This window comes from Pleurotus ostreatus, assembly GCF_014466165.1.
Source record: "Pleurotus ostreatus strain PC9 chromosome Unknown scaffold_7, whole genome shotgun sequence".
NCBI classification, from domain to species: Eukaryota; Fungi; Basidiomycota; class Agaricomycetes; order Agaricales; family Pleurotaceae; genus Pleurotus; species Pleurotus ostreatus.
The window spans coordinates 316,915-337,355 of record NW_023503162.1 but is presented as its reverse complement, the minus strand read 5'-3'; the positions used below and the strand labels follow the sequence as shown (position 1 = coordinate 337,355).

The following is a 20,441-nucleotide window of genomic DNA, read 5'->3' as shown; positions in this document are numbered from 1 at the left end:
AATCAATCCCCCCAGTGCACCAGCCTCGCTTCCATCGATCCGTCAGGTGTGTCAGACGACTGTAACTACCGCGAAGAGCGGCGTTACATAGTTCACCATCTATTGTGAGTAATCAAAGAATATTTAACCGTCTGATTAAACATTAACTCGATCATCCAGGTGACAGGGGGTATGTTATGGGAGGACACCTCCGTCTCCGCCTGCCCTTTCACGGTCAGGAATACCCAATGGGGTGTGCCGGCACACCGTGCTATTGAAGGTACGTATTCTACGATGAGGACTATTTTTCTGTCACTTGTGGACGATTAGGTCTCTCTGATTGAGCTTATTTGGTTTAATGGATAGAAGGCAAACGCCTCCATGCCTGTTGGCGGGCCTATGCTTCAAATAGATAGGCAGGACCCCGGCGTTACTCCCGAAAAATGCAGCACTTTTAGCTCCCTTGTCTGCATCCTGATGGAGAAAGCCTTACTCGACCAGAGCCACACTTAAGTGAGCCCGTCACCAAATTCGTTGACCACCGCTCCCCGCGGTCAGAAATTCTCTTGGGAGATTAATTGTCACAGAATTTGCCAGACTCAATGTAGGACTATGATTGACACCGACACGGTGAAATCGATCCCACTGACTGTCTTCCTTGGTTGATCGGTAAACTGAACCCCGCCTCATGACCAAGCAGGTTTTGATGCCCCAGCAACGATGCCTACTGCCGTTACTTTAAAAAGACAGGTGTTGATGTGGTCGGCGGTAAGCTGCATGCTTTTACTAGTCGTGTCGACGCTCATCTCCAATTTCATGGCATCAGCTCGATTCAGTTTGCCCATATTGGTCCGTGTCATAGCACCTTCATCCAACGGTGTTATGTCGGGATAGCTGAAGCCTTTATCGCCTTACCCTCCTTTGCACCCGTGTAATGAGTAGATTATGCAACCAGAACGATAGTTGTAGGTGTTACTTTGCTCAAGGGACTTGCACCTTTCTTATAGGAATCCCCCTACTGGGCGAACTGGTTTATGTGACTATTTGATGTGTAGCTCATCTCTCGAATAGATAATTGTTCCCATCCTTGTACTGCCATGGGCTTACCCCTCCCAGCCACCTCGGTTCGCTTGTCCGCTCATCACAGCCGCGCGCAGGTCATGATTTCATCCGTCATCTCTTCGTAACTAACTTATCCGCGTCCAATGGCCTACCCATCAAGCTCCGATCCTGGAATAACACCGAAATCAAGATCAACAGCCAAAGAAACCCACCAAAGTGATAACGATAATTGCTACCTCGTTGCGTGACTGCGAATATTCTCACCTCGCCCAGAGCGCCAATGCAGGGCTCAACGTTATGAAGCGTATAAAAGGATGTAGCCTTGGGTATCATTGCTCCCCATTCCTTCCTCCCCCCACCTTCCTCCCCTACCAATTTGCTAGTCCAGGAGGTTGAGGAACGTAGCTCACCGAGCTATGCCACTCCCTTCTCCGACCATCAGATTGGTATCTGGAAGACTGCCTTCTTTTACCCATCGCTTGTTTCGATCTTCGCCTTCACACTCTTCCTAGAAGCCTGCGGCTCGACGGTGTTCTCAGTTTCTGCCGTGCGGCAAGACAAGGGCTCTGTTCCTGAGCCATGTCATGACCTGCAAGGCACTATGCCATTCTTGTCGCGAACTGCGTCGCATGTCATGCTGGCCGCTTGCTTTCATTGTGCCTGCACGCCGCTTAGATGCTCGCAGCTGAGCGTACAAGGATGGCATGGCCCAGAGGTTGACATGAGCATGCCTATCAAGAACGTCTTTGTGAGCCTGCCCGTACGCTCACCTCATTTGATTTCTTGGACAGGTAGTAGCCTACGCCCTGACGTTGTTACACTAGTCGCTGTATGTCACTATCTATCTACGGCTTCATGGATAGCTGCCGCTAGCTTATTCATACTGTCACTCCATGGGCACCATGGCACCAGCAGCCGACTTTCTGCCGGGGGACAATCAACAGACATATATGTAGATCTGATTACGGTCCGATAACTTCATCTAGGCACAAATCGTCCACATTCATGGCGCTATCTCAGTCTGTTCAGTGTCAACTAGGTTTCATGTAGGATAGGATGTTCCGCAATTTTCAATCTATGCCATTTTCAGTCCATCCGGCGGAAGACAAGTGTCCCTGATTCTGAATTATTGCACCGTGTCTTCCTATTGTAAAGGCTATTGTGCTACTATACTACTAACACCGTTATGTACGACTTGGGCATGTTGCCCTCCTCTTCATGTCATAGCCCATAAAGTACGTGAAGCCATCCATTCAAGGACTCACTTCCTAGAATAACTACGTTCCTTCCTATCTCTATACGAGTATGAATTGCCAATTGCTCGTAAATACAGCTAACTTCCCAAGTCGCTTATTCAACGGAATCACATCGGTTTGAATACTTCTTTCCTTTCGAGGCATATCACATGTACCTACTACCAAGTAATCAAATAGTTTGATCCACAATCTGATATGCGGTTTGTCCAAGTCGAAAATCTTCCCAGGTCGCGGAGTTGTCTGCGGGGCACCAAGCTCAAGAGGCGAACACGCGTACACCACACCATCAATTATGACACAATATATGCACCGCCAGACGCTACATGATACATGTTCGTACAAAGTTCGCATGATTACAGGTGGATCCAATAAAACAGCCAAGCAAAATACAAGGATAAAAAAGGTAGTGGATAAAATGACGAGTGGATAGTGATTTCAACGTGTGGTACAGTGGAACAACCGAGACGTGTGGGTGTGTTGGAAGAGATACTGACGGTCGGACAGCGAGTGATTGGAAAGCGATGACAGATTGGGTTGACAAATGAAGGGGGGATGACCAGTGGGTAGCGCTGGTACGTTTATATCCAGGCATCGTCGACCCACCAATGCTTATCTGCGCCATGTACACTCCATTCGGCCACACCAGTGGTGCTCGCAACATAGACGTACCCTCCGCTGGGATCAAAGCAGGTTCCGGCCAGATCCAGCCCGCACTCCCTATCTTCAGCGTATTCAAATTTGTTGAGAACATCCACACGGGAGTCTCGCTGATGGGGGCTAGGATGCGAGAGGCCAACAGCACCAGAAGGCGGGGTAAGTGGTCGTAATCGACGTTGTTGATGGCGTCTGGAGGTGTTGGGGTTCTGTGGGGAAAGAGTATAGCGCCCAGGAGACGCCTGTATTGGGAGATGGGTTGATGGCGACGGGGAAGATGACCGAGAAGGAGTATGAGATGATATACAATCGGACTCGAGCTCATCCACTTCCATTTCTTCCTCAGTACGGGATCGGTAGGCAGCATAGGCGGTGTTCCTTGAGTTATCTGCATCTTCTGAGTATTGCCGTGTTCGTATGCCATGTCGTCCAAGGAGTGTTTGAACGCTGTGCTCCATTTCCCGGTCTCCTAGAGCTGGGATGACCACAACATCTTCTTCATTGCGTTCGGAGTCGCGGCTGGTTCTTGAGCCCCACCGCGTGTCGGATCCCGCTGATGGTCGCGAAGGGGATGAAGAGATTCTGAAGGTATCTTCGAGAGCGAGAACAATCATAGGGGGTTGAGGTTGAGGCGATCGGGATCGTGGCACGTGATGCGGGGAAGATGATCGGTGATGCTGCGGCGACGCGGCTGCAGTCGGGCCTGTAGATGTCGTGGCAGAAGAGCGAGGTGTAGGCATACGGATTATTTCCTCTGTTTCGAATGTGCGAGCGTCGACGACATGGATAAGGGAGGTGTGCTCAGTGAATACCATGAGTTCCTTGCCAGCGATACCACCAAACTTGACACTTCGCACGCTCCAACCAGGTGCTTTAGAGTTTCCACGCGTCCAATCCCATGGATCGTCAGATAGCCAACCAGACGCCGACCCATTGCCAGGAGATGCGGGCATCCGGGATTTATCAGTCTGGAATACCTTGAGAGGTTTGGAGCTGCGAACGTCCCATACGGCTACAAGACCTTCTTGAGATGCTACAGCAAACTTGGACCCATTGGCAGAGAAGGCAGTGGAAAAGGACGCCGCAAGAGAGGACGAGTAGTTTAGTGGGTATGAGTCAGGTGGTGGGAGGGTAAGGGTATGTATGGGAGAGAATGTTATCCGAGAGCCACCACTTATGCGGTGGAGGTAAACCTTCGGCGAATCGCCTGCCGAGAGTAGGGTCCGTCCATCAGGAGATATCGAAGCTACCACTACACTCAGTAGATACCCTAGACCATAGGAGGAGTATACACACAGTGGTTGACCGGCACGTTCAAGCGCAGAATCCCAGACTCTTTCAACTGCTTGGAGTGGCTCTGCGCTCGGATCGGTACATCGTAGAACTTGACCGAGCAATCATTGTTGCTGATGCCGACTCGTGGTTCAGCGCTGGACTCGTTCGATCTCGAGGTAAGGAGCACCGAGTTGTTGATGGAGCCAGCCAGAGTTCTCTCAAGCTGCCATAGTGTTCTCTTCTTCCGGAGCAGGGAGATATGGATCTCTGCCTCCTGTCCACCGACAGCAATGAGTGTAGAGTCTGCGTCATCAATGGGAAGTGAAGCGATGGTATTTGGGGTCCAATTCAAGGTAGTAACCGTATGTGGGGACTGTAATGGGAGATTATCGCACAAATTCCGCAACAAGCGACGACACGACGCACTGAGTTTTGGGCCCTGAGATTGTGCTCGACAATGGATTGATGTTGGACGTAATTTACTACGCCTGGTTCACGAGGACATATGATAAGATCCCGCAGCTGGCTGGATATGCGATATCGTGAGCCCGGGAGGATTCAACCGCCAACGTGGGACTCACACATGTCCGATGCATACTGAGGCGGGAACGATGGCGCTCGGGGACACCAACGGGAGCGAGGGGAGGTCTTTGGCCATCGCTGTGACCTCTGCGAGTGATGGACGTCGTTGTTTGGGAAAACGTTGCTGCACTGCACGGCGCCGGTCCAGGGATAATACCAATGCACATCACGTGATTTCAAGTGGCTCGTCCGAGCCCGAGTTCTTTTCCCGACAACGTAGTGGACTACTAGTGGACTCCAAAATGCGATGGGGTCGTACGTAGTATGGCCCACTCATTTTTGCATTTTAATCACTCGGATGCTCAAATCTTTGTCTACCGAGGAACCGAAGCGATCGCACTCAGAGGACATTGTGGGTCATATTTTGGGATACCTTGCTCGGTGTAGAACGTCCTATCATTACCCGGTACACCGCAAGATAGTATAAGGCGCGATGCTGACATGGTCGGAATCGCTTCGTTGAAAACATGCCGCCTTGATGCCATCAGTGGAGGATGGATTGACGGTGCGCCTGTTGACTCTACTTTGATAATCATCGCCGATATGGGTGTCTGTGCACCTGCTTCCTTGCTGTGCACTACTGATGTGTTCTTCCTGATGGCTTTGTCAAAAGGGCAATACATGGCTTAGGAGCTCACCGTCGGTACATATTCCTTCAACCGGTGACTGATCAAATGTGTCTTCAGCGAAATCAGCATATTTCAGCGTTCGCTGACGAAATAGCTCGACAGGTATCGACTCGTGCAATGTGGTGGGGAAAATGGAATTTAGCTGGCGGCAGAAGCCAACTATAGAGACCCTACCTTCCCGGCGGCCTGAGCATCTGCTGCGCTATGTCCATGCTCCAAAAGTATGAGACCGGGTTCACGTCCCTACCATAGCAGTTTATGGCTTATTTCTCACTTAGAACCTGTTGCATCATTCCCACAGAGTCGACCTGACTGTGAATAATCCAGGTGGACCTTACCACTGCCTTAACTCGACCTCTGCTGGTCCACCCTGATTTCATGTGACCGATAGACGTACTCAATCGTTGTCAGTTCTTGAATGAGCCGTTCTTCCCATATTGCACTCTCATCCTCTTCAGAGGTGCTCATTGCCGGCCATTAAACCTGCACGGAGTGGTTGTTTCACCGGCCAGTACAAACGGGTCCTGGCGAATAGCGAACTTCCAATGGAGTCAGCGTCGTCTCGATCGTGCCTTGATGCCTTGTTTTTGTGAGCCGTCATCATTTGGATCTTGATCTGGATCTCGACTTGCGTCTGCTGTACCCAGCATCATCGCGTCGTCTATGATCCTCTGTATACCTGGGCTTAGGTCATATGCAGGTAGCATACCATCGTTCTCATAGGCGTTGCGGGATATGTCGCAGCACCAGCTACTCTCCCACCTACTCACTTTCTTTCTTTGTGAGCAATGCCTCGTCGGCGTCGCAGTCACAGCCTCTTTCCAGCATTCTCCCCTAGTATCAAGAGGGCCCATGTTGCTGTTCCTCTACCTTTCACTGCTATGCTACTCGAGTCCATGTTCAAGGGACCTACAGGACACTTGCCTTCGAAGACTATACGTTGTATCCTAAGAATTCGCACCGAGCCTATGCTTTCTCAAATGATTATCACAGTTGTATTGATATGGGGACGAGATAGTGGTTCAAGGTTCAAGATAGTCGTACACTAGGGATGCCCTTCCTACAATTGTTTCGAGAGTACTGTCATGCAAAAAAAATATTGGATCCTCTCCTTGGCTATTGTAGGAGATCGGACATTGTCCAATTCTGGATTCACCGTATTTTGTACGTATTTCATAGTCTCATTGACGGCTTGTTTCGGTCCCCACTTGAACATGCTGCGCCGCCACATTATGTCTTAGGTATTATCTTAGTTACTTACACGGCAGAACTGGTGTGTTTACTTACATATACTACCAGTATATATAGTACCTATCTACTTACTTATGAATACACTTTTCCACTCAGTTGCGGTGCGAGAGTTGAGTCCAAGAAGTCGCACGCGGCGCTGCTTGGTCGCGTTTCCGTCTTCCGTTCCGTTCATCGCGTGGTGTTCGGTTTCACATCTTTCCATCCTACTTCGGTTTTGGTGGGAACACATCCTTCCCAGTCCTCGCATTCACCCACCTGCGAACTCCTCTTCGCGCCTACACTATTTAACGAACTACCACCGATAATTCAACTCTGATTGAGCGCGGAAGCAGGAATGCATTGTTTACTTTAGTCCACGTGCGGATACGTGCCCTCCACTATTCAGACAGCCTCGCGGGAGAGGTTTCCGCTATGCCTGCAAGCTGCCCGAAGTTCTGCTCATCCAAGAACGTGATAAGTTCGTCCTGCCAAACTGAAAAGGGCCTGGGTGGGCGGACATCTGCGAGAGACAAGGTCGTGCTCATTCCATCCGCGAGTATATTCATCTTTCCAGTTACACCCGTCGCATGTCCAGAGATACCTGTCTCGATATGACTTGCGAGTATGTGGAAACTGTCAACGCTGCGCCGCGGTCGATAGGAGGTATCTAACCTATCGGGATTTGGCTGTGGTACTTGAATATTTGACCGCAATCTTGCCATGAAGGTATACTTCTCCAATTAACGACACCCATGTAAACCTCTCTGCTCCGAATGTGAAGGCTAGGGCTGGCATCGTCGAAGTGGACGTCTTAGGGGAAAGTTGCTGGCGAGCGCCTATGTATAAGAGCACTCACTATCTTATCTTATCAAGGGACCGAAATCGCCGGTAGCCTTTCGCGACCAGTCATTCACTCTACACCCTACAATACTCAACGTCGAGATGGAGATTTTTTTGCTTGACGGTGGGATCAACTCGAAGTTAGCACGAACAAGACTATGGATCTCAAGAGAAACGAGGATGTGGACCCCTCAGCATCGTCGCTAACTATGTACTATGTAGCCGTTGGACAAAAGGCCGTCTCCGTCGCTCTCGTACCCTACTCTTTTTTGCTTCATTTCTAGCGGCCCGTCGCGAGGCCCGGCGGGAGTTGCCGACGCGATTTTTCTCGGGCCCGCCATCAACTAGCTCGTGAGTGTTTTTTTAGATATAATGCTTTTCTGACCCCATTCAGTAGTTCCTACCAGGGTACCGATGAGATGAGCACAATAACGAAGTCGACAAGGGGGACCATAGGGCTAGTTCAACCACAGAAATGCCTCACTCATGACGATACCATTGGTGTACCGTTAATCCCGGTACCAGACGTTTGGTAGCGCCTGCTCGTTTCGCCGATATGTACCACGAGTAACTAATCCTACGAACGAGCACAGATGAGATGCGTTCTCTATCCTGATCGGGTACGGCTTCTGCACTATAAGGATCTCAACAGGAGCTTGATGTATGCCGTACCTTCTTCAGATGTGGAGAAATTATTCACCCGCTTCCAGAAGTGAAGCCTGCTTCCGAGTTTGTGCTCACGAAAACACATCTGGACTTTTCAGGTGAGTCGGACTGCGAATGCGTTTTCTCAGTATATTCTGATCCCCTCGGCGTTCGTGAACTGGCCCTCGAAAAGCTTTCAGGCAAACTTTCTCAATAGATTATTGAAGTCAGATTTCAGGGCCACCTTGACATAGGCCAGACTTCTGACCTACATGGAACGAACGCGAGAAGTTTGACATATCCAAAAAGCCGGGAACGTTTCCTCTATCTCCCACTTCGTAAATGAGAACGTGACGGCTTGAAATTCGTACTCTTATCTCTGGGGCGAGGGGTACGTACTACTGTGTCCGCCGACTGAATGTTGACACGAAATTGGCATCAGTTGTTGGGAAGAGTGGGATGTTTTGTGCGCATGAGGCGTATAAATTGCGAAACCTTGATGGAATCAAATAACCCGCATATTTAGCTTAAGCAAGGTCAGACCTTCGGCGGCCGCATTGCTTTGGGAAGGCCAACTTCATGATTAGGTGGGTCCCGGTGATATATTCTTTGCAAGATTCAGCGCGCAGTACCAGAAGTCGCGGAAAGCCGAGGTACTGCCTTTCACATTGACTTCTTACGTTTTCCAAGTTAACGACATTGTGTTATCACGTCGGCACAGGTGGTAGCTTTTCGAGACAAGATGACGACACCTCGCTTCTCATTAGACATCCAGAAAGGAAGAAGAGACCCCCAGTTTTCCAGGTACAATTCGGGGTCTGTCCACCTCCTCCGTTATTTTGACAACGATTGCCGGCTTCACGGCCAAAAAGAAAGACTTCCCCAAGGGGGATCTCCAATACTGCTCAACATCAACCGTCGATGTCACGGCGTCGGCTCATGCGGCAGTAACTCGAGCTCTTGGCAGCCCGGTCCTGTACCATTTGTACGGGCACATCAATCCCCCATGAGATATGAGAGTGTGCGTCCTTTCTTCCAAAGTCTCAGAGAATCCACCTTCATACGGGTCTACGGTTTATGCGCAGCACTTTTGAGACACCAAGCCTCAAACGCTCAGCCCGATCGCCCTGCACTATGCACTCCAACGTCAGTGTAAGGTTTATTTGCGTCGTTGTTGGTGGGGCCTAGCCCACACTACCAGATACAGGGATGGGCGCAATTATCACTTCAAGTTACACTCTGATATCTAAAATTATGTGTGAGCCGTTGAGACAAGTAGCGAGGTGGCTAGCTATCATTGGATGGAAATGACTCTCATGACGGTGCCACGGATCCAGGACCCAGGAAGTTGAAATATCAACAGAGGATTGACATGCGGTGATTACATACTCGCTCCTTATGGCCTCAGCGGTTTGCTATATCCCGATGGCTACTTCCTATTGTTTTCTGTTAGATCGAAGGAAGTTTTGGGCGTGTATATGATGCCCGCTCGCTTCTCGGTTTTGGTTACATTGCCACCTCATTTTTAATGGCGACCAGACACGCAGAGGGGTCAGACCCTTCCCGGCAAAACACTTCTTAGCACGAAATTGGTTCCGTGTCAACGGCCGACTGGCGCTGAGACGTTCCGATCTACGTACGGAAGCTTTGATCCATATTTAAAGCCTGGATCCCTTCGGCGGGTTCAATGCCCAAGGAGTGAGGTGCCTTATCGACGGCGTACGGCAATACAGGATAGGGACGTGGAACAATCCATACAAATGGCAGTTAAATAGATGAATTTAAATTTACCTCCTACTTCACATATCAGAGTTCATGGCCACCGTACCACGGCATCGGCGGTTTCCAAGACGGACCCGTTCAATATATATGGATCAGGTGTGCGAAAGAGCCTCTTCCATTAAGGGCTAGGCACAAATACTATGACTTCTCTCAGGCTGATAAGGAGCTACGGATGCCACGACATTGGCTGGTGATCATAGGTCCATATGATCCTGAACCTTAATCGCCTCAGTGAGTTCATCACAATGAACTCTGTTTTTTTAGGTTCGGGAGTGTTACATCAGTACAACAAATGGGGGCTTGCACGTTTAATTGCAGTCTGCTGCATGATGTTGTCCGTGACCGTGCTTCTTTGACTTAAACTTGTGCCGCTTGAGGTCTGACTTAGTAGTAAAAGCCGAGCCACATTCACAACCAAATGGCCGTTCGTCATTGTGAGCTCCGAGGTGACCTTACAGAGCCGAAGTAGAAATAAATCAGAAAAGGTGTGAGTGACCGTTATTGCAGACGTACGATAATAATTATGCCTGGCTGTGAAGCCTCTATCACAGTACTGGCAGAAGAAACGGTGCGGGTTGACACGTCTCTTCTCAGCAGCGTCGGACACGGCCTCGGTGGCTAGTTGCCTTGAGGTGGGCGACGGAGTCGTGGAAGCTTCCATGAGTCCGTGCTGAGCGAACGGCACTATCGGAGTGATCTTATCAGCGACTTGAAAACGAGGGTTGGAAGCTACATACGAGAATTGTTCTGCGGTCTATCAAGCCCATTGAAGGGGGGAGAATGATTGTAATCGTCAGGAATGCTGTCGAGTGCTTGCGCGTGGTTGTGATGGGCCTCGGCGATCACTATTCAAGCTATCTCAGCACAAATGGGATCCGCAGTGCAGGGTTCACGTACAAATGGTTTGAGGATCAAATCTTGTGCACTGTGACTGCGGAGCGGGGCATATCATGTACGATTGCTGGTCATATAATCGTTGGCGGTTGCGATCGAATGGGTGACCTAAGTAAGGTGGGAAGAATTGCTGAGGCTCGCCCGCATGGTTACTGTACATATCTTGTGGGACGGCAGGTTGTGGCCAGAGGGATGGGCTTTCTAGATTTCCGGCAAGGCTGTCGTCTATGCGTCCAGGTCAGAACGTGCCGGGAGACTTGGACGAACGGGGCGTACTCATCATAGTGATAGACGGGTCGGCTACCTGATAACTACCTCCTTGAAGAGAGGTGCCTTCCCGGTAGTTGTAGTGGTATTCCGGGCGGTCGTAATGTTCCATCCGGTTTGTACACTCTTGCAAGATGATGGGTATCTAATGCACCGAAAGCTCGCTTTATGTTTCAGACTTTGTAGTGCTCAGGGAGCCCCCAGATCACTGAGTCGTTGTTCGGGGAAGGCCTGGAGGTTAGTGAAGCACGTCCTACAACAAAGGGAATTTGATCACATCTGCACGGCTATTTTCTGGGTAGACATAAACAATGTACGTACTTACAACTTCGAACCTGTTGCTCGCTGCCATAACGGCACGCGGAGATCTGAGCGAACGATATTTCGCTTCAAATACTAATAGTAAGAGCGATTGCCCCAAATCATGATGGGGTGGGAGAAGAACCATATTGACGAGCGTGCATCGCGGTCAAACTGAAATCAGGATAAAACCCCGCAGGTTTGTAAAAAGATATGCTCGAAAAGTGAAAACTTACCAAGTCAACGGTTCGAAATTGACGATTTTAGGAAGACAATGGAAAGGGAATCCTGAGTCTACTGAATGTTCATGAAGGTACTTCGGTTACGACTGATAAGCCTACGGATGGAGAACCAGAGATTGGTGACCATCGTTGAAACGAGGTACATATCCCGTCCTGCCAATCTGGTCTGGCTGATCCTGGGGAATGTAGATGGATTCTAAGATGATGAAAGAATTATCGTGGCCGAAGCGTTCTGCTGCGACCTTGCCAGAGGTTCTCACGCTTGGTCTCGCAGTGACCAGTCGGTCTCGCTGGGAGAAAAAAGGCACTGACATTGGGATTGCCCGTAAATTTTTTTAATGAACGGGCCAGAGTGTTGACAGCAAACGCCGCCGCCTCGTCTGGGCTCCTTTACGACTTCAGTTTTCCGGCGATGACCACCTTGTGAGTCCCTAGAGCCCTTCCCATTTCACAATTAACTGCGACCATCTAATTTATTCAAAGATACATCGATCACATATACTATTTTCCTGCTCGGGGTAAAATGTCGTGCAAGGAGATGTGCTCCCTAACAAAGGTCCTCCGAGTGAATCGCCATCCTCCTTACTAATAGACGGGGAAGTCGCATCATTGCTCAGACTTGAGGGTAAGCCGGTGTCTGGTTTGGAGTGGAGATGGCAAGGGCCGCACCATCTGGGGGCATGGGGACACTATAGCCGACGCCGTTATTCTGTAGGGCGGAAGCTTGGAGACTTGGTTGCTGGTGGTTGGCTTGCTGTGGTAATTGAAGGTGGGCATGCTGATGGTTCGCCTGCAGCTCAGGCTTTGGAGGCATTTGAACGCCCTGGTTTGAGGAGGGGTGGGAGAAGGTTGCATCTTTAACGGACTTGGACCACACCGGAATTCCTCGACTCGTTGCAACACAAGCCATGATTCCCAATATCACGGAGTATCCAATGACTGGTGAAAGCGTTAGGCAAAAGGAACTACGACAGAGGGGATGGCGGCGTACGAAGCACAAAAACCGTCCAGGACAGGCCCTGGATAGCAGTAATCTGGCTACAAAGCTGAAGGTAGAAGGCTGGGGAAGACCATCAACGCTTTTACCCACAGCACAGTATCAAACTTCCTTACGAATGTACGCAGAACATCCCAAGGGGAAGTTGAAGTTGATGACTCTCGTAGCGAACACCGCGACCACGACCCACGTTGCCCAAAGAATACCTGGTGGAGAATGAGCGGTGATAATACGGATCGGGATGCACGACATACTCAACGTCGTGACTTCCACCCATATCATAGATGTGATGGCATTTTGTCGAAATGCACCTACACTCAATCTACGGGAACGTTATACCGATGTCCCAGAAATGATGCGACAGCGGGACCTACATTATGGAAAGCGCAACTATAGTGAGAGGAGCAACAACGAGGTTTATTATCTCGAAGGGTGCGATGCCTCCCAGGAATAAAATGCTCGTATCTGTGGTGCGGGCACTCAAGCCCAAGACGGCGACGGCGAATATCAAGGATAAACCTAGCATCAGAGTAAGTGATATAAGGCATATACCGTATAGTGCCGCTCACCGAGGACGATATAGCGAGCGATGTAAACGATGACCGACATTGTAGCGACTATTGAGGGGAGGTCAAGAAGCGAAGAATCTTTCGAGGCGGTTAAATTTGCTTTTATGACTTCCTGAGGCTTTGATCAGATCCGGCGCTGGCCTAACAACGCATCACAAGGCTGATGACATTGATGGGCAAGCGGCTGATGTGACACCAGCAAATGGAGGCCTCAAGCTGAGGTATGGTCGTCGGAGGATTTGCAACAGCCAGGAGGGGCTCCGAGGATAGATACCTTGCAAATGAAGCATCAAGGGAAGATAAAAGTACATGTTGCGAAGGGCGCACTCACAATGTACGCGAGTGCGATATGAGGCAGCGGTCGACACATAAGGAATGATGGGATGTACACGCGACTAAGACGCACGGGAGAAGCAGTCTGCCACATTGAAACAACACAGCTGATGATAAATCAAGGAAATGACAATGTACGTATATCTAAAAATACAGCATGGAAACAGGATAATTAACGAACAATAAGTTACGTCGATGTATGATCGAACGTACCCAGGAGCTATGCTACAGCATGAATAAAAGCCTGCAAGCGTCCATAAGGTGATGATAGCAGGTGGGAGTGGCTCTCCAGTTGCGCAAGGCAGTGTGCAACACATACATGATCAAAGAACCATCAGATCATACATGGATCCTCTTCGCATTTCCGGCACGGGTGTCTTCTGGAGATCGCATCCGTTTGTTGCCTCGATTCCACGCGACCTCGCGTTCGCCCGTCAAGTTAGACGCGCTTAATGGAGGCAGAAAGTATTTTTCTATGGAGGGCATGGTCTTACTGGGTTGTGCCAGTCTGTCGGAGCCTGTACCGACCCTCGTGCGGTTGGGGTTATTGACATTTTGGTTATTGGGACTGATCGGCGAGGAATGAACCAAGGAATCTAGTGTGAGCGCCGTACCGCCTGGTGTGCTTGGTATATCATTGCCGTGGGGGTCGCCAGCACGTCCCGTGGACCGCGGGGGACATTTCTTGTACTGTATCGGGGTTAGAGCAAGAAAAGCCAGGCACCAAAAGAACACGCACAGTCTCTAACTCTGGTTTACCCCGCCACCGGCTAACTGCTTCACAAAATCGGACAGCGGCACGCTCGACAGGCTCCGCCGGATATTGCCACGCGAGGTCTTCCATGTGCGTAGAGAGATCAGGGGTAGATGTAGGAATGTCGTAAAACTTATTCAAGGAGAATAGAGATCAGCCACATGGGGCCAAGGGGGATACAGCAAAATCTAAGACTTACACGCCGCATTCGATCCATCATTTCATTTGCAAACTCTTCTTCAACTGGACTACGGCTTATCGGTCTCTGACTTCCATCCGCGGCGGGCCCGGCGGCGGAATCCTCGTAGTTTCGTAAGGAAGGGAACAAGATACGAGTGGCATCTTGAAGAGCTGGTAAATCATCTGGATCAAAGTCCTCAAAAGCCTTGGACGATGGATCTTCGGTTCCTCCTTCCTTCGAATGGTCGTCTTCTGATGTTGCAGCCTCTGAGTCGTCCGAAAATTCGTCCGATCCACTCATGCCTAACCCAACGGTCAATAGACACTCGATAGCCTCTACACCACGCCACCCAGCTGTTAAGTAGCCCTCTAAAGCTGCGCGTGTCAAGAGACCGCTGGTCAATAGGTACCATTCACGCGACGGTTGAAGGGCGTATGCATACGGTGCCGTCTTGGATTGTGAAGCAGAAGCTTGGTTTGGTGTTTGCGGAACAGGCGGCGCATTGGAAGAAAAGCTGGCCCTCCGCAGCACCGGAGAGGTAGGAGGAAACATCTGAGGCAAGGAACTGGTGCTTGCAGCATTATAGTCTGAACTAACGCTGCCTCCACGATCGCGGGACGACGAAGCGAAGCTGGAAGGCTGGTTGGAGCCTGACGTAGAGCCTGCCATCGAAAGTCTATCTTCTTCCATCTCACGACCGAGTTCGAGGGCGACCAAAGCAGATAGCCTCATAAATCTCGGAATTAACTCAGAAAGCTTCGCATTCCCGGCTCCAGTACTACCTGATGAGCGAGATTCGGTTTGACGGTTGCCTAGCGCTGGCTTTCGGCGAAGGCATGAACCACCAACCCCAGGACGCGCCAAACCGGAACCTATTCCACTACCATCTTGCCATCCACTGAGCGCCCCTCCTCCGGTTAACGAAGATGTACTGTTTGTCTTTGGATATGTGCTCGTATACGAAGAAGCCGGATTATAGGATAGGTTATACGCCGAGGACGAGGGCGTGTAAACGGAAGGTGAAGGGGCCCAAGCTTGGGGTGTGGACCCGGGCGTTAAGTGCGTTACCATAGGGGACTTGGAGTAGGAACTATGTCTATTCCCACCACCACTTTGTCCTAATTTCGTGCGAGACTTGGCCTCGACACAGATCTCGCAGCTGGTGTGAAGGTGCCGCGGACAGCGCAGGGCAGGAGGAGCATTCGCTGTACTTGGATCAGCACCTGCTGTGTATAACGCAAAGACTCTATCGGTAGGTTTGGGGCGAGCATGATACGGTAGATCGGAGGAAGCGGGGCTGGAGGAGATGGACGAAAGCTTTTCTAATGCTGGGGGCAAATGGTGTCTACTGTCAACGGGGGTTGCAATTTCCTTGTCGTCTTTCATACGTTGCTGATGCCGGTACGGGGGCGGAGGAGCTTGGCGTGCAAAGAAGTCGTTGATCATGGTTCCCAACGACAGCCTCAGCCTGACGCCGTTCGGTAGGACATGCGGGTGTTTGGAAGGCCCAAGCTTGGGCGAGGTTGGAGGAGAAAAGACGTCCTCATCATCGACCGGGTGTACTGTAACCGGTGGCTGATCAAGCATCGCCGTAACGACCTTTTCCAATCCTTCGGCTCGTAGTCTCAAGCTTCTGGCTAAAGCTAAGTCTTGAGCTCCAATGCGGTCTTCTTCGTCGTCGTCGGTCGGCCGTAGGGCACGCGATTTCAAGTGATCCACGTCTTCACCATCCGAGCCCACTTGCTCATCCTCTTCATAGTTCTCCGGACGATGGCGATGGGTGTAATGTATTGAGGAGGGGCCGCCAGTACGATCTGTCATACCGAGTTCTGCGCGAGCTTGGGCAAACCTCGTTCTTCCTGCCTCAAAGTCAAGCATCAGTGCCCATGCCATCAAACAGACGCCCCCGGACGAAGTTCGGAGGAGGGTTCAACATTAAGTTTTGGGTTCCTGACGATCCATCATGCCTCCGGAGCCCCGTACACATCTCGAACGCGCTTCACAAGGAGCTCTACGATATAATCTGACATAGGTGACTTACCATGAACCCAAAGCATATGATCTATGATTAACGTTCGCGTCGACTTCTCTCTCGGCGGTATACTGTGCAGGTGGTGGGCATGTTTGTGTGCTGGCGCTCTGAATCCCGAAGCTGGGGGCTTTGACGATGATGGGATTGCTGAGGATGCTGCATTGTTCTGCGTGGCTGTCGCAGATGAGACGCGGGAAACTGAAGGCCCATTATTGTATGATTGGCTGAACGCCGGGCCCAGTGTATACGGGTTCTGGGGGCTGGCCATGAGACCTTGAATGGGGCCGAAAGTGGAGGATCAAAGCGACGGTGTCCAGGTCGCCGCAGGATTCAATGTTATGCTGCTAATGTGTGGAGGAACAAGTCGGAATAGGGTCTCAGCATTAAGGGTCCCTGAACTCCGATCCCTTCTCTTCGGCTTTAGCCGAGGGGCGCTTACTTCCCCAGTGGAACGCTGGCACTAGTTTTCCGGCGACCTAGGAGAATGGAACTAGAAATACAGAGACGGTGGCTGGTCCGGAATGCGACGATTTTCCTGGAGATTACCAACGCGTGTCTGAATCAAGTCCGAATTCCAAGGGATTAGTGTCCGCATGGCGGTACGAATCTCAGCCAAGTTCATAGAAAGTGTGGGCCTAGTAGAGAGAGGACAGCGTGTTGTCGGATAAAGGGACCAAGAACGACAGCTTCAAATACCCATCTAGTCTCATTCCCCTGCACCAATCTTTAGTTGCGAACTATGTGCGCAGCCTGGCGTGAAGCACATCGGTCGCATGGGGCGAGCGTTGGCAACGGATACGTAGTCCCCTGGTACGACCGAGAGTCGGCGTATTCCTTTCCGCCGCGTACAATATGTCAGCGCAAGGAACGGTACTGAATGGGGCTACATCCTCAATTGTATTGGACATGTTTCATACGATACAGGACAGAGTAAGCAGACAGACCACTCGGCCGATTGATAGCTACAACCTTCGACTATCGGATCACGGATGCCAGTAGCATACTCATATCTGGTCCAGCGGAGAGATCACGGAGGCGAGATCTAATGAAAGCCTCGGAGAGCAACATGTTTCAGGCCCATTAGCTCTGAGTAATATGCAGATCAGAGTGATCGTTATTGCTGCGAAGGCTAATCTGTGCAATATTCGTGCTAGTCATTCTGACGTCTCTTTCCGGCCAACATTCACCATCCCATAATCTAGTTCCCGTGTAGGCCCAAACTGACGCGATGTGCAGTGATGTAGGATATTGAATGTGAGTTAGCGGCAGAGAACGTCCAATGTACGCCGAGTCAGGAAATTTTCGGTATCGATATCCCTTGGTATATGTATATGGGCTCACTAGAACCCTCGGCGCGTCGGAATTTTACCATGTCATCATATAGCGTTTGTCCTCCTAGTAGTCAGATTTGACTAGCCACAGAATGTGTTTCGATTCAGCTACGGCAGATATCTATGGGTTAGGACAGACCTCATTCATTCCTTTCTGCTTCCGCACCATTGTCCTAGCGTCTGTCCCAGCAACTTTTTTATGAAGAATACGATCCGATCACCACCGCGCAGTTGCGGAAAGAAATCTTGAGGGTACTGTGGGAAAGTCGGTGGCAAATTAAAACTCAGCGCCGCTCACCTTCGGAACATCTCACCGATTCATTTGTTCGAATTTGAGAACACCTTCGAGCGACTTGTCTTGTGACGAGCTTCGGGCCTGCGCTTAGAGGCGGGACTGCGTGGGGGATATCCGTAACTCAGCCAGTGATATAGTCCAGTCTTCCACGGCTCGATATCACTGCCTTCATAGGTAAGCTTTTTAAAGTTCATGCTACTATGTCAACACTGAACTAATGATATTCTGTGCCCAGTAACTTACGCTTCTCACGCCCGGAAGCCGGCTTCCTCCAGTACTGATAGATCTTCGTCGTGTTGCCCCCGTCATGATCGCAACATGATCGTGCCGAATCACCAACGCGAGACCTCGTGAAGCCTGAGGAAGAGAACGACCTGTCATGTCCTAGCTTGGTCTGACAAACGTGGACGTCAATCAGTGACAAGGATGATTAACGAATTACTTACAGTCGCGGGACTTCTGGTTCTGAAGCTTATTAGGGTTCTCTCTGCCAAGTCTCGATAGCCTCCACGGGAACGCGTCGTCGACGGACAGTACACCAGTATGGGGGAGGCTCGAAATATAGATGAACCTAATACATCATCCATCAAGCCACTGTCGTATATCGCGTGCGGTTCCATTCCAATGAAGTCACATGTGTGATTTTGACTTGGAGTCAACAGTCGGCGTTGCTGGGAACTGCTCTATGGTTTTCGCCGTCTCACCCACGACGAGCAGCTCTGACGATCATATGGAGCAGATAACGCAGCACGCTCTTCGTCCGAATAATTATCACCGTGCAGAATCTTTTGACCAAGGGTTTGGTAGGGCCCATCTTTGAATCCATCCACTTCGAACTACGCACACATGTACGTAGTTTCTTTAGCGCCCGATGCACTGGATCTACCCCCTTGCTACAAGTATGGCTTACGAATACTGCTATCAGACCGCTTTGTGCAACCCCACGACGATGTAACCGACGGTTCCAGCCGTTCGTAGCCCCTACCGGATAATGGACATAGTCCAGTCCTCTCCGTGAAGCACTGTGAAGCCAGGACCGCCTCCCATCACGAACAAACTAGCCGCTACTACCCTATCCGTAGGGGATGTAACAATCCACGCAGATTCCTTTCCCTTTCCCGACATCGCGACGGGGGGTTCACGGTTGAATGTCCGTGCGTTTGATCTTTGACTTCTCGATGATCATGAGTTTATTTCTGGCACAAGACCCTTTGACGCTCATGGGTTCGGCCTACACGACCCAGCAGGGTGTCAGCTCAAGCTGAAGGAGCAGAGTAGCGGACCGCCTCATGCCTCAGAGAGGTTGGACTCATACCAGCTAGTTTTACGGTTGTGATAGCTCATCCTACCCACAAATAATTCCTTGAATTCTCCCCCGCCGTCAGATAGGCCTCCATTACAGCGACAGATTAAAGTTACGGTGGCTTGGCCATTTTATAACTGCTGTACCATCGTCCGAACTTAACTCTCGCAACTAAATACTCTTACCCCATAAAGCGAAAGCAGTTTCACGCCACTTGCAGACCCTCGTTGGGATCGGATGAAGGTTCAACAAGCGATATCGAATCTCATCGCGCAATTCGCATTTCTGCTAGCTCCGCCTTAGTACCAATACAGGCTCGGGGACCTCACTATGCCTCTACCAGCATTGATCGTAATTGTGTTCGCCGGCGCACAACCTCTCGCAGTGTTTACATGTTAATCACACGCAACGAAGACTATTGGAACATGTATGGATGCAGTGTCTTGGGAGCTTCGGGTCCTGTGGCAAAGGTCAATCCCGCTGAGTACTCTATCATTTTCTAGCCTATTCGGAGATAGAGATGTCAGACTGCGGCACCGTTACTAGGGCGTAAAAGGGAGGGAGATTACATTCGGGTGAATTCCAGCTACTCATCGAACCCGGTACGTAGTCGGCGAAACAGGACGCATCCCCTCCGATCGAATTGCAATCAGGTCAGTCTCTAGGATGAAACATGCGGATTCGATTGGATGGGCGATGTCGATGGATGTGTGGATGCGAGGATCCGGTGCATTTGTTCTCTACATACGGCAAGATCCAAACGACCCATACGTTATAATGAGATGTACTGGCGAGGACATAATCAATTTGTTGGATCAAGTCCGTCGAACTGATATGGCACGAGTATGCTGCCGCGCGAAAGATCGATGAATCTAGAGGCAAAATACTGAGATACCAAACCCGGCTAGAGGACCATTATGGACGCTGGAAAGTCCTGGAAGACTTGTCGGGAGTCATGTAGAAGCGATTTAGTCAGACGTGTTTAGCAGTGAAAAGGTGACACAAGTTG

General features: G+C 50.4%; 5 protein-coding genes across 5 annotated transcripts; all 5 read right to left on the bottom strand.

Moving 5' to 3' along the window:
• Nucleotides 1-2,875: 2,875 nt before the first annotated feature.
• PC9H_009291 (uncharacterized protein) lies at nucleotides 2,876-4,884 on the bottom strand (the record flags this gene model as incomplete). The annotated part of the gene is made up of 4 exons (XM_036778796.1): nucleotides 2,876-4,197; nucleotides 4,248-4,599; nucleotides 4,653-4,752; nucleotides 4,808-4,884. The coding sequence occupies 4 exons, from the start codon at nucleotides 4,882-4,884 to the stop codon at nucleotides 2,876-2,878; spliced, it is 1,851 nt and encodes a 616-aa protein (XP_036628185.1).
• Nucleotides 4,885-10,242: 5,358 nt separating this feature from the next.
• PC9H_009290 (uncharacterized protein) lies at nucleotides 10,243-11,207 on the bottom strand (the record flags this gene model as incomplete). Its single annotated transcript, XM_036778795.1, has 5 exons — nucleotides 10,243-10,385; nucleotides 10,448-10,618; nucleotides 10,672-10,779; nucleotides 10,832-11,053; nucleotides 11,105-11,207. The coding sequence occupies 5 exons, from the start codon at nucleotides 11,205-11,207 to the stop codon at nucleotides 10,243-10,245; spliced, it is 747 nt and encodes a 248-aa protein (XP_036628184.1).
• A 1,043-nt stretch (nucleotides 11,208-12,250) lies between these two features.
• PC9H_009289 (uncharacterized protein) lies at nucleotides 12,251-13,243 on the bottom strand (the record flags this gene model as incomplete). Its single annotated transcript, XM_036778794.1, has 6 exons — nucleotides 12,251-12,576; nucleotides 12,629-12,697; nucleotides 12,751-12,840; nucleotides 12,889-12,956; nucleotides 13,009-13,153; nucleotides 13,204-13,243. The coding sequence occupies 6 exons, from the start codon at nucleotides 13,241-13,243 to the stop codon at nucleotides 12,251-12,253; spliced, it is 738 nt and encodes a 245-aa protein (XP_036628183.1).
• A 632-nt stretch (nucleotides 13,244-13,875) lies between these two features.
• Nucleotides 13,876-16,771, bottom strand: PC9H_009288 (uncharacterized protein; the record flags this gene model as incomplete). The annotated part of the gene is made up of 4 exons (XM_036778793.1): nucleotides 13,876-14,226; nucleotides 14,276-14,422; nucleotides 14,490-16,330; nucleotides 16,513-16,771. 4 exons carry the CDS (start codon nucleotides 16,769-16,771, stop codon nucleotides 13,876-13,878), a joined length of 2,598 nt encoding a protein of 865 aa, XP_036628182.1.
• A 1,207-nt stretch (nucleotides 16,772-17,978) lies between these two features.
• PC9H_009287 (uncharacterized protein) lies at nucleotides 17,979-19,254 on the bottom strand (the record flags this gene model as incomplete). The annotated part of the gene is made up of 5 exons (XM_036778792.1): nucleotides 17,979-18,089; nucleotides 18,149-18,228; nucleotides 18,373-18,523; nucleotides 18,834-18,965; nucleotides 19,153-19,254. The coding sequence occupies 5 exons, from the start codon at nucleotides 19,252-19,254 to the stop codon at nucleotides 17,979-17,981; spliced, it is 576 nt and encodes a 191-aa protein (XP_036628181.1).
• Nucleotides 19,255-20,441: the final 1,187 nt, after the last annotated feature.